Here is a 27,380-nt window from a genome sequence, read left to right on the forward strand (position 1 = left end):
TTGTAATGGATATTCATGTGTTTTACTTGTATTTATGGTTTTAAATTTCTTTCAGATTCACCTAGAATAACTGTGGGGCCCTCTAACCCTTTAAACGTCCTAGAAAATACTGATGCTCATTTAAGCTGCAATGTGATAGCATCACCCCCTGTTCGTTCTGTCAGGTGGTTGAGGAATGGAATGCTGATATCTAACACTCTCAATCATACTATCAGAGGTGTCACATCTGAAGACAGTGGTATTTATAGCTGTATCGCTGAAAATGGCATTGGAGAACCTACACAAGCCAACTTGGAATTATCTGTGCTTTGTAAGTAATGAAATATTTTGATGTTTATTGCTAAATTTTTAAAAATGCATCTTTAAATAAACTGTTATATAGAAGGCAGCCGATTAGTTAAATGTTAATTTAATCCTTTATAATGTTAATTTTGTATCTAATGTATGATTTTCTTATTCGATATCCCGTAAAAGAGCAGATTTTAGACAAGAAAACAATTGGTGAAAAAACTAATTAGGGTGTCAAAAATGTTCAGTCTTTTGAATGATAAAATATTATGAGTATATTGATAGCTTTTCATAAATAATGGAAAACATTTTTTATTGTTCTAAAATTTTGAAGAAAATAATAATTAAAAAAAGACAATTATTTACTCTCCATTGTAATTTATTTGAACTTGTGTGCTTAAACTAAAATATTCTCTAGATAAAAAGTATAAAAAAATTAGGTTGTAATGTTATCTAGTCGTTACAAAAAGATAATTGTTTAAAATGGCATACATCAGGTCTTATAGTTATCTTGATTGATTATCCTGAATGGTTATCTTGATTTAAAACACTCTGAGGCAATAGTTTTAGATACAATGAACAATAAAATAGTTTATAACAAAACTGCAACTGGATGTTATAAAGAGTTATTACTGTTATAACTGTTTAAATGAAGTGTTACAAATATTTAATGAATTTCAATTTTCAGATGGCCCCCAAGTGAGACTTCCAACATATCAGGAAGTAGCTGCTGGCGAACCTCTCATAGTTAAATGTGAAGTCTTGTCTAAACCTCCTCCTCATATGATCCAATGGCTGAAAGAAGGGGATCCGTACTTCAGGCAAACAGGAGACACTCTACGAATTGATAAAATTACTGTAGACGATGGTGGACGATATATTTGCCAGGCTGCCACTTCTTTCAGACCTTCAGGTTCTAACATCCAAACTGAAGCTACAGGAAATGGAACAGTTACAGTTAGAATCAAACGTATGTTAAGAAAATTTGTTTGCTTAACTTTAAAATGTTAAAAAATATTTTTTTCTTGATGGAGTCGAAAACTATGATTACACTTACACATAATTATTTCTATTATTCCATGCTGATTGAAAAGTAAATTAAGCAGTCTTGTAAGTTAGTTTCACAATTAAGACCTTTAATTTTCTGTAACCAAAGAAATTTACTCGACATAAATAAAATACTAAAAACTATTTTGAAGATTACAATTCATATCTGTAAACTTTTTCCAGTTTTAGAATTTACTATTGAATTTAAACTAATATAATGATAAAAAAATTTTCTTTAAATCTATCTGTAGGTCATTTTTGTTAATTTATACAGAAAAATGATTTGTTAAGTGGAATGTAAATTAACTAATCTAATTTTATGATTACAACCTGTTGCTTGTTTAATAACCATCTAATTTTATGACAAACCTGTCTCACTAATTTCTTTCAAACAAAATACATACTGAACAGAATGTGATCAAATTAGTGAAATGATCTGGATGCTTGTAACATGTTAGTTATTGTTGTATATTTTTAGTGATTGTGATATGATTTACTTAATTAAATGTAAATTAATTAGTGTTAACTAATTTATAACCTGTTAGTTATTATAGAATAGAACTTATTATGACCTGTTAGTTATTATAGAATTTTTGAAAGTTACATAAGACATTACAGAATATTTAGTCAAATAAATATATTGATTAAAACCTAATATTTTTCAAAATTCTCAAATCAAAGAATGTATTCTAAATAAAACCATCCAGATTGTAATTAAACGAGTGTAATTAAACGAGGACAACCTGTCAAAATTTAACTTTTTTCTGTCAAAGGGGACAAAAAAAAGGTTTCCTAGAAGGATTTTAAATCCTCTTTCCTGTTATTTTATCTTAACATTGATTACAAAACTGATGAAATTGTTTACATTTCAGATAAACCTGGCCAGGCTGAAATCCATCCTTCTCAACCTGTAGCCATTGCTGGTCGACCGTTTACACTCTCTTGCACAGCACACCCTCTTGGATGGCCAGTACCTGAATACAGGTGGTGGAAAGAAGGCCAGCAGAAAGAAGACCTTACTCAGAAACCGAATTATACCCTAATATCAGCTCACATGAGCCATGAAGGTAGATATTTCTGCCAGCCTTTTAATAGTCTTGGAAGGGGTGGATCAGCATCTGTGTATCTAACTGTGCATGGTACGTATTTTAAATAAAAAATTAATTATATAACCTTAATCAAATTTGTGTAAATTATAATTTTTATAGATTGAAATTACAATTAGATTTTTTGTATCGAATTCAGAGATTCCAATTCAGTTTTCTTCTTATCTAATTCCAATTCTTATCTTATGTTGTTCTTATCTAATTCCAATTAGGCAGTTTTTTTAAAAATCTATTTGAGATATGAATTAGGTTATTTATCTTTTATATCTAGTTTAGGCTTGAATTAGATTTTTCTATTCAATTCAGATTTGAATTAGGTTTTTTTGCACTTATTTATTCAGTACACTTAAATAATATTTCTTACTTTTTGTAAAAATTATGGAATTGTTAATTTTCAACCTAGCTATTAGCCCCAATGCTATTTTAAAATTTTAGATGCCTTTTTTTCATTTAGTTTCTTGTTGTATTATATCTCATAGTTTTGTTTTAATTCCTGTATACTCTTATAAAGTATACAAAATTGTATTGAATTATTTGCTAGCCAGTTGAATCTGAAAATTTCCCCTCAAAGTACTCTTCGATTCATCTAGCATTAATATTAAATGTTACTACTTAATTATTAAAAACAATTCAATTTATGAAAATTTTTGTGAGCCCATATTATGTGAGCCTGTGCTTGCTTTGTATAGTATACTTTTTAGTAACACAATTGATATACCCTTTTAAAAGTACTGAATTGTATTAAATATATTTACTTCTATTACAGAACCAGCATCTATCCTCATACCACTTAGACCTCAAACCATCAAAAAGGACAAAGAAAGAGATTACAGTATAACATGCAGAGCTCGTGGAAAGCCCAAACCAAAAGTCAGGTGGTTACAGAATGGTCAAGAAATATCTGAAGATAGCGGGCTATTCCATATTTCAAATTCTGATAATGTAGAGGACAATAATGCATTCACTGTACAAAGTACTCTGTCGTTTACGGGACCCAGTCGTCGAGAGAATGGCCTCACTCCTGGCGACAGAGGAAGATATACTTGTGAATTTAATAATGGATTTGGCGAGAATGCTAGGTCTGAAATGATGCTCAGAATTGAACGTAAGTTTAATTCATTTATAGACTTCATTATATAAAATATTATGTATGGAAGTATATAATGGCGATATAACTGAAATATATTATATACTAGTATTATATATTGGTATAATATATTAGTATAATATATTAATATTATATATTTAGTATTCATTTTTTATCAATATACTTCTTAAGGTAATATTTAAAAAATATATATAATTATTAGAAAAATTAGCTGGTTTTTAAGAAAAAGCAAGTTAATTCTTTAAATTTTAATTTCTTTTATTTAACACATCTATATTTTATTTTGTTCACATACCTAATTTCTATAACTGAAAAATAATGAAGGAAGCCTGTAAATCTTAGAGTAACTCAAAAGTTCTGGAAAAAAAGGAAATATTTATTCTAAATTTTAAAAATTATTAACTAATCTGCAGAGTTCTTTAGTGCAAGAGCCATGTTTGGCTACACATCAATTCACACTCAGTAAAAGAAATGTTTAAAAAGTATAATTGAATAACTTTTTTATTGCCACTCTTTTCTGTTCCGGGTGATTTCCTAAAATATCTTGACATAATATTTTTTATCATTGTCTGTTCTCCATAAGAGGAGCTACCAACAGTTGATATATATTGTTTGTTTGTTTAATAATGGTAGAACACTAAATGTTTTTTTTCCTACCATTTCTTGCAGTAAAGTAAAATAACTGGTTTCCATAGCTACTGTCCAAACATGTCTACTTTTTAGAGCTCTTCTTATGGTGGTCAAACAGTAATTTGATCAAACATGTACAATTCTTTTCAGTTAATGTAATCAAATAATATATTAATGGCAAACAACTGAAATTGCTTTCTCGTTGCAGATTCCCCTGTGGTCCGACATACGTACAATCGAGTGGCTTTTGATGTGGGAGAGACCGCTGTTTTGCAGTGCAAAATGCAGGCTTACCCTAGCCCAACATTTGAATGGGTTTCGAGAGGACGTGTTCTGGACGAATATGGGAACTATGGTACGAACATCACAGACCTAGGCGAAGACATATATGCTGGTGTTCTCTCTATTCGAGACATGAAGGAAGAAGACTACGGAGAGTACACGTGTAGAGCTTCCAATCAAGTTGGGGATGACAAGAAAACCATTATCAGGCTTGTTAGGAAAGGTAAATAAAAATTTTGCACTCCTATCAATTGGCTTTGCATTGGTTGGGAGGGACAAAATTGAAGCGGATATTGCATTTTCGTCTTTACCACTTTATGCACATTGTCAATGATTTGAAATGTAACTTTTGTTTACATAGAAAATACTGCGAATTTCCTTGAGTTTGTAGGTTATCTGTTGGACAAAGTATGCACTAAGATATATCATAATATTCTATGTCTAGAGCAGGGCATGAAATTTTAGTTTTAAAGGGTATAGCCTAACTAAAATTTTTGTTCATCGCTATTTTTATGTAAAATTTTTACAGTTGTAGTTTTGAAGAACTTTTTGATGGACAAATTGCCATGAAACAGTGTTTCCCAAAGTGTGGTATGTGTACCCCCAGGGGTACGGGAACAGTTTAGCTAGGATACGCGTTCTTTTGCGAAATATCTTGCAAGAAACGAAAGTTTCAAACATTTATATTTAAAAGCAAAGCTAGCAATAAAAATTTATGATTACATATTTTTCTATTGGCTATTTTGTGCAGAGTTAACAGTTAATAATTAGTGGTGTCAACAGCCAGTTGTGATTTTTAACTTTTGTGCAATTTTTTTATAGTAAAGGTTTGTATTAAATTCTACGTATTTTGATTGTTTTTATAAAATATAATTTTTATCCTGTTATTAAAGCAAAAACAATATCAACCATCTCACTGATGCAAATAAACTTATTAACACAACTTTGTACCAAGAAAGAAAAATAAACATTGTGTTAAAAAAAAATATATAAATTTTTTTATTAGTGGTACACAGCTTTGCGAAAAATTTAGAAAGGGTACATAAAAGTCATAAGTTTGGGAAACACTGCCATAAAAGAATGTAGAATCTGAAAATTGCTGAATAGCACAAAATATTATAAACTGTGGCGAATTCTCAGATTTCAGTCTCAGACATCACTTACTCGCCAATCCTAAATATTTGGTCGCTAACTGCAAGCTGACACGTGAAAATGAAATTAATTATATTTATTTTAAGTAGGAATAGCTAAGTCTTAATGCAAATTATTTATTTATTGTTAATTCTTCTTTTATTATTTTAAACAGGTCCTCCTGAGAGGCCTACTCACTTAGAGTTGATAGAAGTTAGTTCAGATAAAGTGACTTTGAGATGGCAAGAAGGATTCAATGGTGGTTTCGCCAACACTGAGTTTTTGGTTACGTATCTCAATACTGAAAATGGTCGACAAATGAATGAGTCCTGTCGGACTCAAAATTTGTGCCAAATCACTGGTATGTATTGATATCACACAAGTTTTTAAATTTGATATTGCTTATGACTTTCATGCATTTTTACTTTTTTAAATTTATTTTGTAAAATGTGTTGCTTATCATGCTAGAACAACACATATCAATGTTAAACAAAAAAAATGATTCTTTTACTCTTGTCAACCAAGAAGTAATATTACTCTAACGAGACTTTAAAAAAATAGACCGAAACTTGCTCATAAACACAAATAATATTCATATCACTTGCGTTTTAGGTATTCTTTAAGTTCCATTTTATAAAATGAGTGCTTTATAATGAAGGAACAGCTGTTGTTAATCAAGTCAAAATTTAAGAGAACAATAAGCTCATAAATGCAAAAACTCACATTACTTAATGTCATATGTTTTAGTCATTTTTTTTATTTATTTTTATAAAATTAGTAGCTTATAAAGTAAAAATAGCTAAAACCAATTAAGTCAAAATTAAAAGGAATAGGCAACCTCAAACAAAAATTCACTAAAAAAAAACATAATTTATAAAACTTCTTTTTGTAATATTTTTTTTTAGGATTTCGAAACATCGTTAAAAATGTTTTCAATGTTAGCATTATTTTTAAAGTAAACTTCAAAAATAATCTAACGATTTTTAACTTGGAAGGAGATTAATTTTTCATTGTTCTTAGGTCTCTCTGCAAATACAGAATATCACTTCAAAGTTTTGGCTGTTAATCCCCGTGGTTATAGTCCATATTCAGAAGAGCTGTCTGTTACAACTAAAGGTACTTAGTATTTAAATGTTCAATGTAGCAGTAGATACATTTTGTATTAAACATTAATTAAATATTTATTATTTAATTCAATATTGATCCATTTATGATTGGAAGCAAAACTTATTTGTGTGTTGTGGATAAAACTTTATCAATTTAATCCTTAATATTGTTTTTTATTTGTGTTTAATTCATTTTAAAAGCATGGAATATTCAGTGCATGTATGTTGAAATCATAGTGTATTTCATGCATGTAAAATATATGTGTGCTCAGGCAAGTTAGACCAATGCATGTTGCTAAAGCTGGTTAGTTAATATAATTGTGATAAATAACAGTTAACTAAATATATGTTTGTATTGTAGGCTAATTGGTAAATCTGGCTATTTGCAAACAGTCAAAATTTCTCGTATTTTGCAATGTGCCATGCTAATTGGAAAAGTCAGTTGTTTCTAATCAGTCGAACACTATTTAGGCTTGTTGCAATGAGCCCAGATGCTTTTAGGCTACTAAGAAAATATAGCATTCATTCCTCAATTAGCCTGATAAATTTCAGGAAGTATGCCAGAATTGTTAAGGCTTATTACAAATTTATTAAACTTTGCAGATTGCCTTATTTTACTATGTGCCATGCTGGTTGAAAAAGTCTCCACTATTTTCTGATCAAACCAACACTTTTTAGATTTATGGCAATGAACCCAGATATTTTTAGGCTCATTCGAAAATCTATAATTTATATCTTAATAAGCCCGATTTATTTCAAGCAGTTTTCAAGAAATCCAGAGCAATGCTTTTTCAAAGTTTACGAAAATTATTTTAATAGTTTCTTTTTCTTTTTTTTTTGTAATTAAAATATAGGCTGATTGTAAGAAATCTAAGAAGTATCACACATACTAAAAAATACTTCTGACTTAGGTGATTAGCATAAAGCATTGTAAAACCCTTGTGACGTTTGCAAATAGACTAATTCTACAATTAGCTTAAGACATACGTAAATAGCTCTCCGATCAAAATTTTGCTTAAATTTTTTAATAAAAACTCTGCATAGTGTGAATACATTAATATGCTTGTTTGTGTTGTATTGTGGCTTTTCATTTATTAGTTGAAATTGTTAGTATAATTCTTAATGTTTCAATTAAGCGATTATAACAATTATAAGATAACAATTATGCGTTTATAATAAACATTTGACCATACAAATTAACAGCTGGTACAAAAATAATTATTCTGTGACGAATTGCAACATGCTTGAAGAAAAGTGTGCAAAGTTTTTTTTTACTTTTGCATTGATCTAACAATACTAACCCTTCAAGGAATTTACAATTTTAAAATTTCCTTTCTTTTTTAAAATAATTGTATTCTTTAATTACACTGCTGTAAATGCTTTTTAAGACTACTTACTAATTTTTATATTTCTTTCTTTTTTTACAGTGAATTTAAGAGGTAAGCATAAGACTTTAATAACAATTACTGATTTTTTTCCCTTATTTTTTTCTTCTCGTAAAACAATTGATATTTTTGTACCAGCTGTTCATATTCCTGTTTTATCATTTAATAGTTGGTGTGCTTAATTGTAGCTTTTAATGCTCTATGTTTTTGATGTTTCTTAAGTGGTAGCTATATTTTTTTTGGTGCTAAATTTAATACTTTCATTGTGCATTTGTACATTTATTTTATTATATTTTTTAAAATTTATGTGGTTTTCTGTAAATTTTGTAATGTCTGGCCTGTTATTAAAATATCTCCAATATCCTATAATCTTTTTTTCTTCCTAAATATTATCATTGATTAATGAATAACGTTAATTTTCTATCTCACAGTGCTAAGTATATTATTTCTAAAAAGATTTCCTTAATATTTGTGAGTTTGAGTATTGCTTACATGGCTTTTAGTTACTTTTTTTATTTAATTAATTTGATGCATTATATGTATTATTTTGCTCTTTGATGAAAAAAATCTTGTAACCTTCTTATTAATTGTTTAGCATTCCAAAAGTTGATTTCTCCTAATACTTGATCTAAGAGCTCCCTTGTCTTCTGGATTGGGTTCAAAATTACAAGGCTACGTAGTTGAACATTAGTAGTTGTATACCCAAAAATTGGGTCAGCTGTTCAACACTGGTTATAAAAAAAATATGTTGGGAAAACTTAATTATTTTTCAATTTAGTTACTAAATAAAAGATTTTCTATAAACACAACTCTTAATAGAATGAAATATGAAACCTTATTAAAATTTTGAAAACAATTTGCACATTAGGGATTGGAAACTAATATTTAAGTGAGTAAGAAAAGGAAAATCATATCAAAATCTAAGAAATTTAAGGACAGCTCCAAAAGCATGAAAACCTGTTTGATTATCTGAGAAAACAAAAGCATGAAAAGCAATTATTAGGAAGCCTTCCAAGTTTCGTCAAGCAATCAAATCGGTTTTAGTTTTTTTCACTCTCTAGTGATTTGGTTTCTTTACCATTAAAGTGTATACTTCATTTCATTTTCAGTAAGAATTCTGAAGTGCATATTAAAAGTCATCATTTACTTATAATATCTACACTAAAGAGTTTAATTGTAACTTAAACCTATGGGAGCTATTAAACCTAATTAGACAATACTCATATCCATAATTTACATTTAACTGCACTAAGAAATATACATATAAAAATGTCTGAAGATCGTAATTGCATGTTTTCTAATAAAAAAGATAAAATCTTATATTTTTCATAATCTTTGTGTTTAGCTTTTCTAATTTTCATATTTATATAAAGTATCTATCTCGTAGTTTATTTGATATAAATATTCATAGTGCATGTGCTTAATAGAATATCTTTTATTGCAGACATGCCAAGACCAACAGAAGCACAATATGATCGTGATACTGGCTATCTTACATTTCATGTTGAATTAAGTTCATTAAAATTGTTGGCGAAGGTAACTATAAAATAACATATATTTTTTAAATAAGTTAAATAATGATGAAAATAATATCATTTAATTTCTCTCAATAATTCTGATAAAAGATATTTTTCCAAATTATTTTAGATCTTCAAATTTATTTAAGTTTTCCATTTGCACAATATGTATAAAATATTCTTATTTTTTTAAGTTACAGTAAATGCTCGATGTAACAAGTATGGTGTATTACAAGAGGTACACTATTGCAACAATTTTTCAAGTCTCTGCAAAAATGATAATATTAAAGTCACAAAAATTAGGAGGACAAACAACAACTTTACAAACAATTATTACAAACTTACTACAATTATGACAAAAAAATTTTTCGAGGGAAAACATTTTTATGCCATTTAAGTGTTCAATTTTAAATGGAAAACAGCAAATTGCGACATTTTTATTTCTGTTAATATTATAGAAAAGTGAAAATGAACATCATATCACCTTATTTTAACCCTTTAGCTTATAATAAGCAAATGTGTGAGCGTCTACGGGCCTAGTTGTAACTTTCTTTACAAATGTTTCTCTTAGGAAACCTGTGAAATACTTAAGAAATTGAAATCAACATTCTGTATTATCAATGATGTTGAAAACTTAATTTTATCTTTTAGTCTAAGCTACCCCAGACCAGGTTGTAATTTTTATTAAACAAGTTTCTTTTAGAAAACCTGCCAAACACTTTGAAAGAATCCTTCTTTTACAAACTGCTGATTATAATTCCTGACAGCTTAAAGTAGAAATCAACATTCCATGCTATCAATCACTTCAAAAACTACTACTGCATTTCATGTTATCTTTTAGTCTTTTTTACTGCTATTTTATGTTGTGTATTTGAATATATTGATAATTCTACCTGCTACTTTGATTTATCAAAATGGAATTAATTTTATTTTATTTATATTTTGAAATTTCAAATGGTTCTAATATTTATTTTTCAGATTGAGGCTAGACCTGTGGGATCAGAGATGTGGGTCCTACAGACTGTGATCTCGGTCATTAGACCCATAGAGAAAGTGCAGTTAAGCCCTCCTGATGAGGGATTTTCTGATGTGCGTGTCAAACTTTGTCTTGATAGTAATGACTCTTGGTGTGGTGATGCCAAATTGGCAAATCCTTTTGAAGGTAAGCTAAAGAAGAAGAAAAATTATATAAAGAAAAATCACACAAATATAAGATATTTTTTAAACATGCTTCAGGGTACGTAGAGTTTTTAAAAAGTGCTTATTTTTGATTTGCATTTTTTAAAAGCCCTTAAAGATGCTTTTTTTTATTGGATGTTCTTAAAAAGTGTTAAAATTTTCCTTTACCCTGTTGATTTTTGCCACATATTATGCAAAAAGACTCTGTTCATATTGTTGTATTCGACGTTTTCACAATTAATTCGACCCCAATATATTTCAATGTACCGTCGGTCCTTAGCGTATGAAAACGCCATTCGTTTNTATTTTTGATTTGCATTTTTTAAAAGCCCTTAAAGATGCTTTTTTTATTGGATGTTCTTAAAAAGTGTTAAAATTTTCCTTTACCCTGTTGATTTTTGCCACATATTATGCAAAAAGACTCTGTTCATATTGTTCTATTCAACGTTTTCACAATTAATTCGACCCCAATCTATTTCAATGTACTGTCGGTCCTTAGCGTATGAAAACGCCATTCGTTTAATCTTTCAAGATGCCATAATTTTTGACAATTGTCAAAAACAATGCCAATTTTTATTTTATTTTTTTGACATGACGGTTAAGTCTGGATAAAACCGTCAATTGTCAAAAACTTGCCAAACCTGCCAAATTATATTTTTTGAATAGTGCTTATTTTTTGTTGAAAAATTTGGCTACTTGAATAAGTTTTAACTAGGAGGCATAAGTAAATGTTAATATTAAGTTCATGAAATATTAAAATTGGTGAAGCGATTCTCCATGTGTAAGGACATGTAATTATTATTTCTAAAAGCTCTTAAAATTTTATTTAAAAGACATTATTCATTCTATATGATTAATGTGCTTGAATAAATTCTGAGATGAAAGAAAACAAAACTATATTATTACATCTAGTAATATGTATATTACTCAAATTGGTGATAAAATATATCCAAACATTAATAAGTTTCGTGCATAAGTATTCCTAAAATTAGAAAGATTGCTACGTAGTTAGTTACAATTTTTCATAAATTTAAAGTATAAGGATAAATTGCCATTATAAATCTGTTATACTTTAACCTTCCAAGCATTGAATGCCTGGAAAAATCTGTACAAAAATTATCCTCCTGTGCAATATTTTTCTATTTAAATACCATTATGGAACAGGTTTTTTGTAGCAGGAAATGAAAACCTGCATCTGAAAGTTCGGAAAAAGCTGGTACTAAGAGCATCAGCATTAATACTACAGAGCTCAGAGCATTAATACTTTTTTTAATGTTCCTGTTAAATTAAGAGTTCATTAAAAATTATGTCTTGTAAAAGAGTTTCCATATTAATATTTATTATTTCTAGTAGAAGAGTTAATAATTTTTGGTGGAATAGTTTCTATATTTTAATTACTTTAGAGTTATATATTGTTTCTTTCCATGTTAATAAATTAAAATGCTAATTTTTTTTTATAAATTAGTTTCCATATTATTACTTTCTACTGTTTCTTGTTGTAGCGTTATTAATAATTTTTTATAATAAAACATTAATGCTAATTGTCTCTTGTAAATGAGTTTCCATATTATTAATAATTTATTGCTTCTTGTAGAAAAGTTATTAATAATCTTTAGAACTGAACACTAATTGTTTTTTATACAACAGTTTCTGAATTTTTATTAATTTATCTTTAGAGTTATTTTGTATCTTGTAAAATTATCAATATTTATAGATTAAAACGCTAATTGTCTCTTGTAAATTACTTTCCATATTATTAATATTGTTTTTTTTTTAATAGAAAAGTCATTAATAGTTTTTTATTAATATGCCTTTAAAGTTTTTTGTTTATTTGTAAAATTATCAAAATTAATAGATTAAAATTCTACTTGTTTCTTGTAGAAGAGCTTCCAAATCCCAAAGATTCTAGAGCTGGTTTACCAACTGAGGCTGTCATGATAAGCATTGTTATTGGAGGTGTTGTATTTTTATTGGTTATCATTTTGAGCATTTGCTGCTGTTGGAAGAAGAGAGTAAATCACAAAGGTAACTCTAAATTTCCTCTATTCTATATCATAATTAAATAATTTACTTATTGTACAAGTATTACAATAGTTCATTTCAAATAGACTAACTTATGGTTACCTTTTATTTTTAGTTATTTTTTTTTCTAATAAAACAAGATTCATACTTTCCCTAACACTTCGATTAACGTTCTTAATTATAAATTTTTAAAAAAAATCAGATTATTTAAAACTTATGAAATTGGAAAATTATGTAAAATTTGACTGAAAAATTATAGGCAATACAATCTTGTTTACTTTTATGGAACTTAAATATAAAAATATATCCGGAATTTAAAATATGTAATGATTTTTAGTATCTTTCTGTTAGATGCAATGAGATTTTTTAAAAGAAAGAATTTTTATATAATGTACAGTCACTTTTTCAATTATTAAACATAACTGTGTATTTTTGATAATTTTAATTTCTAACTTAAACTTTTATATGAAGTTACATGTTATATGGGCTTTCCTAACTTTGATTTGATTTATATCATTGCTATTGTAGGGTTAAATAAATATATTTTATAATTTCATTTAAGCTCATACTATGTTATTAGTTTTGCACATCAATGAATGCATATATCTATCTAAATATGTCCTATATCTTCAATATTTTTTATTACTTATATGCAATTTCATAAATTATTTTTTTAAAAAAGGTGCATGTAAATTTACTATTTTATTTTCATTTTAGAAAAGAAAGATTTTGAGATGGAAACAACAAAGTGAGTAACATTATTTCTAAAAAAATGTGTTTAAATGTTACTTGAATTTAAATTTTGATTCTTTCTATTATTTTATTTATCGAAGCTAATATAATTTAATTTTTGTCATACAATTTTGCAAATAGAAATGACTTCTTTCATTGGTAAAAATCTTTTATGCATTATAATATTGAAAATATATTGTTAATGTTTCATTTTCATAATAATAACTTAATTAAATAAGGCGCTTTAAATTTTCCATAATTAAAACATTTGCTACTTCATATGAAAGTGACAGTTTAAAAAAAATGGAATGATTTTTGCGAAGCTCTTTACAAATATGAGTTGCATGTGCAAGTATGTATTGCATAAAACATATTGAAACAACAAAATTGTGAAGAGTAGGAACATGGTGTGTTTTCTAAAGAAATAGTCAAATATGACTTAATATCAACATATTATGCTTGCATGACAAGAAAGCTAATGTTGCTAAGTATGCAGCTAAGAGATTCACTGAATTAAACTTAAATTTTGTTCATTATGCTAGATTGATTATGATTATGATGTTTTCTACGCTAGGATGTGCTGCCAACTCTTATATATATTGTCTCCTATACTTTCGGGTTACTCTTTCCAGTGTGTTTCGAAGCCATTTGAATCACGGCGTGATCATTTTGTTTTGAGACTCTCTTTAGTAATATTTCTTGCATATTGCAGTGTTTATTACTGTATTAATTATTATTTTTTTTAAAGTGTTATAAAACACGTCATACCTTGTCAACAATATACCTACTTCGGAATTTAAATCTAAATGATAATTTGCGAAAATTAACTTAATCTCGCTGCTCGAAGTGCATGCAAACGTTAACTTGTGATGGGGCACGGCTTTTAACAAGAACAGTAATAAACAAGTAAAAAGAGGCCAAATCAGGTCTGCCAAATAAGCAAGTTCTTACTAAATCTAGCAACCATGTCACCTTTTTTAACAATACATCTATAAATTACTAAAACAAATTTTCCAGGATTACTTAATATCATTAATATCTTGTGAAATACAGCAGATTTGAGCTCAGAATTTTTTATAATTTACTATTATTAAAAACAAATTTATCTGTTTGAAAATATCGCCTCGCAGAATAAGCTGTAGTAAGCAGCTATATACTTTCTAACAGAAGGTAAAGCAGGTCAAGACCTAGATTGTTGTTGTTGACATTTGTATTGAAAACACTATCCATATGTAGCATTTAAAAATCCTTCTAAAATCAAACAAAAATTTTGGTGATTAGTTTTTTACTTATACCTCACCACTCCACCTATTTTTTTCCTCTTCAGCCTATTAAAGAAAAATCAAGTTGTTCTTTTCATTGGTTCTTCACTTACTGCCCTGTAAAGCATTGCTATAACCTTTTCTCTTGTTTTCAGTCCTAGACCAAAGGCTGTGACGCCACCTTACTTCCCAGACGGGGTTGTGAACAAGGGATTGGAGAGCGTGACGGACGACATGACAAAAGCAGGTATCTACACCACCAATACATCTGGCATCAATGGAGGGATCAATGGCCATATACCTTCTGGCAGTCACCTCAATTCTGGTGAGATCCTTAATTCTGCATCTCTCTGACGGAGTTGCAACACAACTTTTCTTGCCTTTTCTCTGCTTTGGCCATTCATCCTGCCATATATCTCAATGCTCTCTTTTTCTCTCTCTCTTTTTCTTAGTATACTTTTAGTGAAATATTAGTTATCTACTACTGTAGTTAGTTATTCTATGGTGACATTGTTTAGCTTTCTTTTTGTGTTTAGTATTTGCCTTTAGATGAACTCTTGTATAAATGGTTTTTCGAAGCTCTTTTGCCAAGCAAAAATTTTTTTAAAAAAAAAGCAACAGTTTAGGTGTTTTCTAATTGAGGAAAAAGAATATATTTCTAAACTAAATTCACCATCTTGCTGTAAATAACTGAAATGCTTTAAAAGTTATTAACTTTTAAAGCATATTTAAAAACTGACAGTTTGGAGAGATTTTTCTGCCTAGATGAAAATCATGAAAAACTAATTTTTATGAGCGTATGAGAACAATGCAGCGTTTTAAACATTCACAAATGCTTTTCATTTTCATAACATTGGAGTTTTTCTTCATATTGACATTTTGGGCACTTTCAGATAAGTAAATCTTGAGCTAACAGTCATGAATAACTGTTGCAAACTCACAACAGTTATGAAAATAACATATTACTCACAAAAAAAGTGTTATTTCTTGCAAGGATAGAGCCTTAAAAAAACCTTGAGCAAAGTATTCCTTATTTATGGATCTTGACAAACACAAAATATATACTTGATAACACAAAATATGTATGTTTTTAGTACAAGAAAACTGTTAAGTGATATTTTAAAACTCTTTACTTCTCAGTATAGGAACTTATCAGTAAATCATTTATCGGTGAATTATCAGTAAATCATATTGATTTTGTCAAGTTTACTAATAAGTCAGCCTACAATAGAATGTAAATGTTATATAAAATCTTTTGTGCATTTATTATCCAAGAGCTACTCTTCTAAAAATGTAGATTAAAAATAAGTTAAATAGAAGCATAAAATGATACACTGATTGAGGTACTGAGCTGTCATTGCCACCACTAGGGTTCTAACCCTAGTGGTGGCTTTAAGGTCACTCAGCTTCAGACCAATGGGTATCAGCTTGTTTGGGTACAATATGTAATGCTGGACACTTCACCTTTACCACCATCATGCTGTTAGTCTCAAAATGATGGAGCCTTAACCATTAGTACTTTAGCAAAGGAATCTTACATTTATAACTTTTGCAACGAGTTGCTAATTAATGTTACCGATACTCAACACTGAACAGTAGGGAAGATTTTTTCAACTGTATTCAAATATCACTCAACATGTTCTTCTACGTAGCTCTTTATTGTGTTCAGAGTTACTGATCTGTATAATTCATGACAAATATGAATGTTATAGATGTATGAATGTTTATATTTATAATATTCATAAAGAGGATGATGTAAAATTTTAGTGGGTTATCAGAATTATATAGAACTTTAAAAAATTATTTTCCACATAATACCATCACAAAGGCTTGTATCATTACATCAAAATTTATAATAAACATATTTGAATTAGAAACTATATTAAAAAAATCAACATGTAAGTAAAGTAATTTTAAACACCATTTGTCTCAACTTAAACAGTTATATAAATTTTACTAACCATAAATTATGGTTCTGAAATAATTTATTAAAAATTTTAATATTTGATATCCATCCAATAATTTAATTTATAAACTTTTTTTTTACTGGGGCTCAAATTATTTTTTAGATACGAAATCAATTTACTTCTTTCAAAAGAAATTTATTTACCTATGAGTAAAATGAATGTGACCAAAATGGAAAAATTACTAACCCATTCGCAAAATTTTTATAGTGATAAGGTAAAAAAAAAAGTTCAATAGTAAAATCAATTAATTTTCATAACATATTAATTTTTCAGTACAGAAGAAACAAACTTTTAAGTAATTACATTTTATTGTTCATTAGTGATATGTTGGACAAGAAATTCATTACTCACACCATTTACTATTCATTTAGGAATGATGTATAATCCAGATCCTGATACTAGTCCCTGTAGTGCCCTAGATCATTCAGAACCCTGGTTGAAACCAACAGACGAGCTTGGAACAGAAGGTTCCTATCAGCCTTATGATTCTAGGTTACCTAATGGTTATTTTTACCCAGAAGATTATCAACCTTTAACAGAAGATTTAATGAACATTAAAAATAGAGACCATATACGTAAGTTAACGAACATAATTACCGTAATTTGTGTTGCTTTTAATTAGTTTTATTAAAAGTTAATTATTTTATATATTTTGTATGCAAAATCATATGTGGAAAAAATAGTTCAACATTTTTTCAGCCTTATAATTAAAAACTTGATTTGAGTAGTTAAGGCAGGTATTTTAATTGAATTAACTGAAGAGGTATGTGCACTTGATATTAATTCCCATAATTGATACCAAATGTTTTTTTCCTAGCTGATTTTGTAGTGGTTCAATTGAATCCATTTCACAAAATTTACTTTTTTATTTAAATGCATTTAATTTAGGCTGCTTTACCTTTTAAAATTAAACCGAATTTCAAGTTTTGGACTTTAATATCAGTTTTAAATTCAAAGAGACATTTATAAAATTTTAAATTATTTTCGGTATTATAGTACTAATGTTCTATGCATTATTCGTAGTATCTTTAATTTTTATAACTTTCCTAATAAATCTAAATTGTTAAAAAAAGAGAAATTAATGTTTGATAATTGATTGCAACCATGGGTGCAAGTCTTCCGTCCCCAGGACGGATTCCCGTCTTTCAAAAATGTCCGCGGACGGAAACAAGACTGACTCGCAGACGGAAATCGGAATTTTTTTTCCCTGTCCATAAAAATATTTCTTAGGTCTACGTTATTGGTCTATTTTCTTATGTCCTGTTGTTATTTTATCAAAAGACAGATGAATAAATATTTTTTGTACAGTATTTAATCTTGATGTATTATGGTAAAGCTTTCTTAGATAGTTTGCATACGTCGAGGGGGTATTGTGTATGTTAGATATTTCAGTCAAACAATTTTCAGTCTTGGCCTTTTTTCCAACTTGCACCCATGATTGCAACACATAGTATTTTCAGAGAGATTTAAAAATATGTAGCTCATAATTCATTTTCATTTAAAAACAAACTGTATGTATCATGTAATTAAGCTAGATTTAAAACAAAATTATTTGTTGCATACTAATACTCTAAATATGCTCACATTCTAATTGATATGTGCTTAGTCCAAATGTTTTTTTCTGCACAATTAAATTGCGTGATTTATTCTTGTAGCATCTTTAAAACATAGTTTTTTTAGCAATGAGAAAGCAAATCCTACTGTTTTAAACATATTCAAAAATTCTTTTAAAATTTATTTTCTAAACTGCTGATTTCCCTTTTAGATTCACCATACTACGATGTGAGTGGTCTGCCGGATCCATACGCCATGGGCGAGGAAGACAAACCACAACACATCTCCCTCTCGTACGACGAGAGTCATGAAAGTGGCTACTCCACACCTAACTCTAGATCGAGGAGAGTCATTCGGGAAATAATTGTCTGATGTGTTTTTCCTTTTGGGTCTTTGTTTTTAAAGACCAGTGTAATATAAACTGTGATAAACTGACAGTTGAACCCTGTCGTCTACAGAAAATAAACAAAGGTGCCGGCTGCCCAACGAGTGGCCAATCATTTTTTTGCCATTCCATGTACCAGGTGTCATGGAACAGCCTTCAAGAGTCTATAATCACCTGTTGCATTTTTTGTGCAAGGGTGTGGCGCCCTCTATCACCTCACTCCGTAATGGAGCTGATTTTTCAACTTTTTGCGAAAAAAATGAACCTAACCAAATCTAGGATCAACATAGTGGAAAAAAAGATAGTGATTTAATAAATTGGACAAGCCTGTTTCTATTGTATAATTTTTTTTTGTTTTTGTCCTCCGGGTGAAACCAGGCTTTAAATTTGCCGATGCACAAGTCATTTTTGACTCGGTTGGCAAGGTTCCAAGCTGCTCCCTGGCTTGGATATGTATATAAATTCATAAGAGTATTCATATGAAGTGTATATAGTGACTGGAAAAAAGGAACTGAATATCTGGAACATTTTATTGGTTTGAAATGCTACTTCATTGCCTTAAGAGAGACAGAGCTGTATTGTGTCAAAATACTTTGTCTGTATATATGCTTTATGTAAAAGAAATGCACCGATGTTTAATCTTGAAGGAATTATTGGATTAACTCTTGAGTAGCAGTATTTTTTCTTTCACTGCAGCAACCAATGCAAAGCGGAAAAAGTTAGCATGATTTGAAAGATTAATCAAAGCTTTCAGAAATGATGCTATGTGAAAGAAAGTAAAAAAAATATATTAAGTAATGTATTGGTGTTTTTTTTTTTTTTAAAAAAAAACATGTAGAAACATTATACAAACTAATTGATGTTGAAATGAGCTATCACACATTCTTAATTCAGGAGGGCTGAATTTTTTTTCCAAAGTGCAAACATAATTTATTTAAGTATGAAAAAATAATTTTTTTTCTGTTATAAAATTCAAAAAAAAATTCATTTGATAGCAAATAATTAATAATTTTACATGCAACATATTTATTTTCATTATTTAATGAGCTCAGTGCAAATCTTTTCTCAACAAAATCATAATAAAATAATTTTATAATTTCACATTCTTATAATAAATTTTTCCAGTAACAATAATTAATAAAAATTATTAACCTATATTGCTAATATTTTTCAATTTATTTTAGCACAATTTCTCAAAATTTTGAACGTAATCTTACAAAATATGCTAAGAGCTAATGGACTTTTGTAGTGAAAGAAATTAATATTCCCATAGAGTTAATCTAACATAATGCTACAAAAATATGAATCCAGGTAAATTCATTGACATCTTGTCTCAACCATTATTGAAGAATTAAATGGGAAAAAAAAAGTTGTCTTTTAAAGAACCTGCCCGCAATAAGCATTAACCAAATTAGAATTAAAGATACTGAAATTTTATGTCATATTCTAAGATGTTGATGCATTTTAAAACAAATTGTTTCGTTCGTATAACAATTAAACTTAACTCGTTTTTTCCCCCCGCTATGTCCTTTAATCGTTAGCTTTCCCTTGTCACTTATGACTCTTTTTGTGAGACAGTAGTTAAGTAAGGCAAGATTGAGTTAATGATATCACTTATTTATGACTGTTTATTTCTTTTACATAGAGTATAGTACCTATTTCATTTTTTGAATTTGGTACCAAAAAAGTAAATGGCATTTATAATCTGATGTTGATACTACATGAAGTGAAAGATGCAATTAATATTGTTACTGTTCATATTTTGTTGTTGACCAAAATATATATCAATATTCATCAATGCAATAAGGATATACCTGTATCAATTATACATATTCATTTTTAAGCCTTGTTAAATAGAGAGCGGTCGACTCTATATGTTTGTCATGTTATGGATAGTAAATTATCCTTAACTTGAGTATGAACTGTGATATAGTCACATGAGTCCTGCATATTTAAATTGTACTCCATACTCTTACAAAATTATGGAAAAAACTTAAGTGCTTCATCTTTTTCTGAAAAAATTTAAATTGAATTTGGACTTTTTTTAAATATTTAATTTAAAATAAACATTTAAAGATTGATTTCAAATACTGGTCTAATAAAAATGCATACATTTAATATATAAAAAAAAATGTAAATACTATTTTCTCAATTCTAAATACCTAAGGAAAAAAATTTATTTATTCTGTAATTAATATAGATATTTTTAAAAGACTGATCTAACTGATGAAATCATAATGATCTGTTATAAATATATATACATTTTCAACTACGAAAGTAGCGTTTACTATTTTAAACAGAATCTATTGATAATTTTATTTATGTACTTTTTCTTGAGAATGAAACAGCACTATATTAATTAAATAATGATAACATGGCAGTGATTTTTTTTAATATACTAAAAAGGCTTTAATTTTAATTTACTTAATGTCTATCAGGGGTGCAATCAAATCACATTAAAAGCTAGATATAACTGCTATAATAAATGGACAACCAATTATTTTTTTTTTAAATAATCAATTTAAATATCACTAAAACATTTAAAATAATTATTTCAATTAGTTATGCTAACCATATTAAAATAAACTAACTATAAATTACGCCACAATAATTCATTTTTATGCTCTTAATTACAATACAATTTTTATATATCCGATACCTTCCTGAATTTTAATTATTTTAAAAATTGTTACTAGCATTAATAAATTTAAAATATCTTGATTAACTATACTAATTACGTTTAAATATAATAACTTAAAATTTATATAATGATAATTTCTTTATATGCCCTAACTAATAACAATAAAATTTTGTTATTTGTAGAGATGTACTCGGCACCATGGTTATCCTGCCCGATTTTCATTATCCGGACCCCACAAAAGTTTCACTACCCTGTGCCAGGTACCCAGAGTTTTAGTCGCAAGTATCGGCCAATGTAAACAGGGGTCTATGCAGCATAATACTCATTTTGTTTGACACGGCCATATTTAGAATTTTAATAACCTTGAAATTATTCATATATTTTTTATTCGTACCCGGACCTGCATTAATTTTAGGGAATCGGTACTCATCTAGTTATTAGTTACTTTCCTGAATTTTAATTATTATGTCTTAATATAAAATCATGCAAAAGTGTAAAAAAAAAATGCTATTCAAATGATTAAGCAAATAAGATGTATAAAATCTTCATATTCGGTTGTGCCCCTGATAATTAAAAACCTGATACAAGAAGCTGATACATTTCATTAAATTTTAATTTAGTTCCTATATCAAAATATAGTAGAATGACTATGTGTGCTAAATGAAAATATAGTGGCAGAAGCCGACTACCAGAAGAGAGATATATTTACAGCTCACTACTGAGAGTGTCTATTTACCGTCCATAAACACAACAAAAGAGAAGAGTTGTATATTTTGAGTAGTTTTGGTGCATACTGCGAAAATATTTGTCAGTTGTGTTGGCACGCCATTTCATTTGTAAACTACATAGGTGCTGTTGGGGACACAATTTTGAAAGTGAAGAACTCATTGCTAGGAAAATAAATATTTATATTACGCTGTCATTATCACAAATAGCAATACATTAATCACTCTTTATTGTGTGGAAATTTTTATTTTCTCTTTATTATGCAAAGCTAATAATGAAACCGTCCCGTAATATCAGTATTTTGTACAAAAAGATACCTTTACTTCCTCTTGTTAATAGAGAACAATATTTATGCCACATATCCTATTGTTTTCATATAAATCATACCTGCCTTTTCATATTATTTTTGACCCTTTTAAAAATTTTCTTTCCCCTTTTATGCTCTAAATTAATAAAATGTATATTTATCATCTTTCATATTGTTTTGCTTATGGTTTTCTAGAAACTGAAATATTGTAGGAATTTATTACAACTTTACTTTGTTTTGGTTTATTATAAACTTACATAATGTAGAAATTAATTGAAATTTTCCTTAGCATTACTTTGCTTTATTAGAATCAGACATAATATTAGAATTTATTAAAACTTTCCTTAATATTGTTTTGCTTAAGGTTTATACAGAAGGAAAGTATATAGAAATTTGTTATAACTTTACTTTATGGTTGATTGGAAACTTATAGTACCTATTCACTTTTTTTACTGACTATTTCTGCGTATTTGAAAGTTTTGATTCTCTCTTAATTTTATTTTTATAATTTCAAAAAACAAGAGATTATTAAGTTTAAAATAATTAAAACAAGATATTTTTAAAAAAATTTCCAATACTTAAAACGAACTTTTTTGTATTATGTTGACAGAATATATGTGGTGTATTTTTTAAAAAAATTACAGACTGAAATTTTTTAACACTAATGTCAGATAATATTCCTTTCATTTTTTAAAAAAAAAGTCACTTAAAATTTTAATCATTAATAAGAATCTAAGTTTATTAACGGTGAAAAGGAGATTTATCTTCATTTTAAAAACCATTTTATTTTATCAAGGCAGGTATGGTTTTTTTTTTAAAGAACTTCTTGTTGCTTTAAATAGGAATGCTTGAGCATATTAGCCTCAAAATGCTTATGTGATGATAATATTAACCTATATCCTCTACCTTTACTTTATTCATATTGTCCTACATCCTCTGTCTATATTTAATTCATGTCGTCCTATAGTAATTTTAAACAATAATGCTCAAGTTATTGAAGTGGTAACATTGTTATTTTATTTGTCATGCAATCAAACTTTTGTTTTGATCTCTTTTTATTGTTTGTGAATGAATGTTGTAATTTAACCAAGTCATGTTTTTGAATCTCTGACATTGTTTTTTTTCCCCTCCTCCATATGTCATGAATGCGATGATTCACACTTTAAAATATATTGTATATAGATATAAATATATATATACATACATATATCCTTTGTGTTCACTGTTTGTACAGTCAGATCTCCTCGCCTTGTGTTTGTTTTTTTAAAAAAAATAAATATGAATTTCTTTTCTTTTATGTCTTTATTTTTCTTAAAATAATATCAACATTAGAAATTGCCTGTGATGTACAGAGGCGTTTGAACACACGGGCTTTAAGGCTTTAATTTTCTAATTTAGCCGCCTTTAACAACGCACTCTCCTGCTTGGTATTTTCTTCGAAAAACTTTATTCTTCACTGTTCAGGTAACAAATTTTATAAAAAATGAAAACTTCCTTTTAATTGCAACAAACTACAGCCAAGAGGAAAATCTCCAAAAAAGAGAGTTTGTCGTTAAAGGCTGCTGAATTGTAAATTGGCACCCGGGGTAGACTTCAATTTGAAGTTATGTTAGATACCCTAGTACTGTTGAAGTTATGTTGGATATGCCCTAATCAAAAAAAGGGAGAGAAAGCAAATTTTTATTTATTTTTTTTAAAGAATATCGAAAAAAAATCTAAGTCTATATTTTAAATTTACCTGCATGAAAGTATAAATTATTCAGGGTCAAAAATTTATTATTTCTAAGAAAATAATCTTTTTTTTCTTCAAAGAATGGTTAAAGTTTAACGATCTAAATTAGGATTTAAATTAATGAAAATTATTTAAACAATAATTGTGTGAACAAAAATATTACACAAATGAATATTATGATAATTATTAATCTCAAAATTAATTTATTAAAAGTTTAAATGTTTTTATTCTAAATATGATTGAACAATAAAAGTGACAAAAAAAGCATAATACAAGTACAAAATTAAGTTACAGATATACTTTTAAATAATAAAGTTCATTGCGCATAGTTAATTGTTTTTCTTTTTCATTTAAATCATATATATATTTATACTTAATAACTGCATCTAAATTATTTAGTTGTTCTAAAATTGTCAATGTATTTTATTATTCAATTATTCGAAACTAATCAGCTAAAAAATGAAATTGCATTTCTTTTTAACAGGGTGCGTAACCAAATNTAAAGTTTAACGATCGAAATTAGGATTTAAATTAATGAAAATTATTTAAACAATAATTGTGTGAACAAAAATATTACACAAATGAATATTATGATAATTATTAATCACAAAATTAATTTATTAAAAGTTGAAATGTTTTTATTCTAAATATGATTGAACAATAAAAGTGACAAAATTAAGTTACAAATATATTTTTATATAATAAAGTTCATTGCGCATAGTTAATTGTTTTTTTTCCCCTTTAAATCATATATATATATTTTTTTTATACTTAATAACTGCATCTAAATTATTTAGTTGTTCTAAAATTGTCAATGTATTTTATTACTCAATTATACGAAACTAATCAGCGAATAAATGAAATTGCAATTGTTTTTAATGTAAAGACACAGAAGTAATTTGTCAGTATGATGTCTAATGAGAAGCAAACTGACATAGATTGAACATAAAAAAAAAAAAAAAATCAATAATTCTTTGCATAGCGGATATTTTTTCATTTTTTATATATAAAAACTACATATTTAATAAGTTTTAATCACAATTATTTTTTTAAAAAAATGGGTGCATCGAATATATATTTATTCATAGTAAAAGGCCAAATTATTTTATTTAGGATGGTGAAAAATAACTTAATCACAAGTTACACTGCACAATGCATGTTCATCCCCCCCTTCTCTTATAAGTGAATAAAACTTTCATATTCAATGATATCTGACTAAAAAATAACCAAAAATCACAGTATATATACATAAGAGGTTTTAGGTATACATTTAAAAGTTTCATTATCATTGAAATCAAACTTAAAAAATTACAACCTTAAAACTACATATTTACACTGCATAAAAATATATAACTTAAAAAAAGAAAGAAAAGATAAAGTGATTTAATTAATCATGGCTTATTAATATTTAAAATTTATACTAAGTGAGAGGATATGTGTGAAAGATTGATAGATTTTTCCCCAAAAGATAATCAACCTTTAACAGGAGATTTAATGAACATTAAAAATAGAGAACATATACGTAAGTTATGTTTTTTAAAGAATATTGGAAAAGAAAATCTAAGTCTAAATTTTAAATCTATTTGATTGAAAGTAAAATTATTCTGGGATGAAAAATCTAATATTTCTAAGAAAATAATCTTTTTTTTTAAGGAAAGTTAAAAGTTTAATGATCTAAATTAATCTAATGAAAATTATTTAGACAATTAATAATTATATGAACAAAAATATTACTCAAAGATTATGATAATTCTTTAACTCATAACTTATCTCAAAATTAATTTATTAAAAGTTGGTATGTTTTTATTCTAAAAATCATTGAGCAATGAAAGCGATAAAAAAAGCATAAGTACAAAATAAACTTACAGATATACTTTTAGATAAGTTCTTATTGATTAAGCATACTTAATTGTTTTTCATTTAAATCAGATTTTTTTTATTTAAAAAAATATTATTTAATAACTGCATCTAAATAGTTCAAAGAGTGTAAAATTATCAATGCATTTTATTACTCAATTATTAGAAACGAATCAACGAATAAACCTACATTCGAATTTCGCGTTTTGTAATAATATTGTACTAAATTTATCGGGATTGGAAAAAAAAAAAAGAACACTTGGACTTAAAAGGTAGCAACTACAAAAAAGATAAATAAACATGATAACATGAATTGACGCAGAAATCGGCACAAATAAAGGACGTCAAAAGTGATGATTTAAAATGTGAAAATTACAAGTCGTTATAATGTCGGATTAGAAAGAAAAAAGAATATCAGGATTTCCGAAGCCCCGGTATAAAATCCTAGGAATAACTTTAAAAAACAATTTCTTTTAAATATATATTTGCGATTAAATCGGCATAAATAAAGCGCACGTTGAAATGCACAATTCAAGTGTGATATTAATATAGATAAAAAATATCGGGATTTGCAAAATCATGTCAACATGCGTAGGTGGAAAGAAAACTGAAAAAAAGATTGGATTTACAATAAAATTGACACTAAGTAAGTACTTCTAAGTGATTATTATTTACATGATTCGAAAGTCGCGAATCGTTATATGATATTAAAAAAAAGATCGGAATTTTATAAAACACGTGGAAATCTGACAATAACCTTGAAAAGTTCTCTTGGAATAAACAATGAAATGGACTTAAATAAGGAGTTTTAAAAGTGATTACTAAAATTCGAAATTCACGCATCATAATCTTGTCATATTAAAAATATCGGGATTTTTAAAACTACAAATCCGTAGTCATAATAATAGATTTGGAGCGTCAAAAACTTAAATGAGCAATTCAAATTTCCTTTTTTTTATTTTTCAAAAAAGAATTATAAAAGTTTCTTTTCTTAAGATGTTCTTATGCTGCAGGATGTGATTTAAGCCACTTCTTATATTATATATTTATCTCACGAATTAGAAGAGAATAACATCAGAAAGTGAGTTATTTTACATCGAGAATTGCACGAGCGTTTTTATTTATTTATGTTACCATTTTTTTACGTTCTTGTCGGTGAGGACAAAAACGTGTAAATCTTTCTTAAATAACGATTAAGCATATTATAAGAACTATATTTGCTTCTATGAATACATTAAAATAAAAAAGCTTACCTTTCAATTATGAAGAAATCGTCGGTTTATTTACCTTTTCCAAGCAAAATTAGAAACAAACACAGTCAGCACCGAACACAAACAAATACACGCGGTTTTGATTGATGATGCAATGGTTTTGAGAGCTCAGATTTTAACGCTCGAATACGCCCTCTATAGAAAG

General features: G+C 27.6%; 1 protein-coding gene and 1 long non-coding RNA gene across 5 annotated transcripts in view; one reads left to right on the forward strand and one right to left on the reverse strand.

Moving 5' to 3' along the window:
• LOC107451685 (neural cell adhesion molecule 1) overlaps positions 1-23,667 on the forward strand; it is a 132,262-nt gene extending 108,595 nt beyond the window's left edge. For 3 of the 4 annotated variants that reach the window (XM_071180574.1, XM_043043174.2, XM_071180575.1), the window contains 14 exons: positions 56-310; positions 977-1,258; positions 2,208-2,474; positions 3,208-3,546; positions 4,388-4,684; positions 5,768-5,953; positions 6,613-6,708; positions 9,528-9,619; positions 10,579-10,762; positions 12,661-12,804; positions 13,519-13,549; positions 14,951-15,120; positions 17,134-17,337; positions 18,528-23,667. In XM_071180574.1, coding sequence (XP_071036675.1) covers positions 56-310; positions 977-1,258; positions 2,208-2,474; positions 3,208-3,546; positions 4,388-4,684; positions 5,768-5,953; positions 6,613-6,708; positions 9,528-9,619; positions 10,579-10,762; positions 12,661-12,804; positions 13,519-13,549; positions 14,951-15,120; positions 17,134-17,337; positions 18,528-18,688 — 2,708 coding nt within the window. In that variant the 3' untranslated portion in view covers positions 18,689-23,667. The remainder of the gene's footprint in view (positions 1-55; positions 311-976; positions 1,259-2,207; positions 2,475-3,207; positions 3,547-4,387; positions 4,685-5,767; positions 5,954-6,612; positions 6,709-9,527; positions 9,620-10,578; positions 10,763-12,660; positions 12,805-13,518; positions 13,550-14,950; positions 15,121-17,133; positions 17,338-18,527) is intronic. The other variant, XM_071180573.1, reaches the window with a different exon arrangement.
• On the reverse strand, positions 1-27,380 carry LOC122269535 (uncharacterized). The gene is made up of 2 exons (XR_006225246.2): positions 27,218-27,380; positions 1-1,222 (listed from the first exon to the last, which is right to left on the reverse strand). It is a non-coding gene; the product is annotated as an uncharacterized lncRNA (long non-coding RNA).

The sequence above is a fragment of the Parasteatoda tepidariorum genome, chromosome 5, assembly GCF_043381705.1.
Source record: "Parasteatoda tepidariorum isolate YZ-2023 chromosome 5, CAS_Ptep_4.0, whole genome shotgun sequence".
NCBI classification, from domain to species: domain Eukaryota; kingdom Metazoa; phylum Arthropoda; class Arachnida; order Araneae; family Theridiidae; genus Parasteatoda; species Parasteatoda tepidariorum.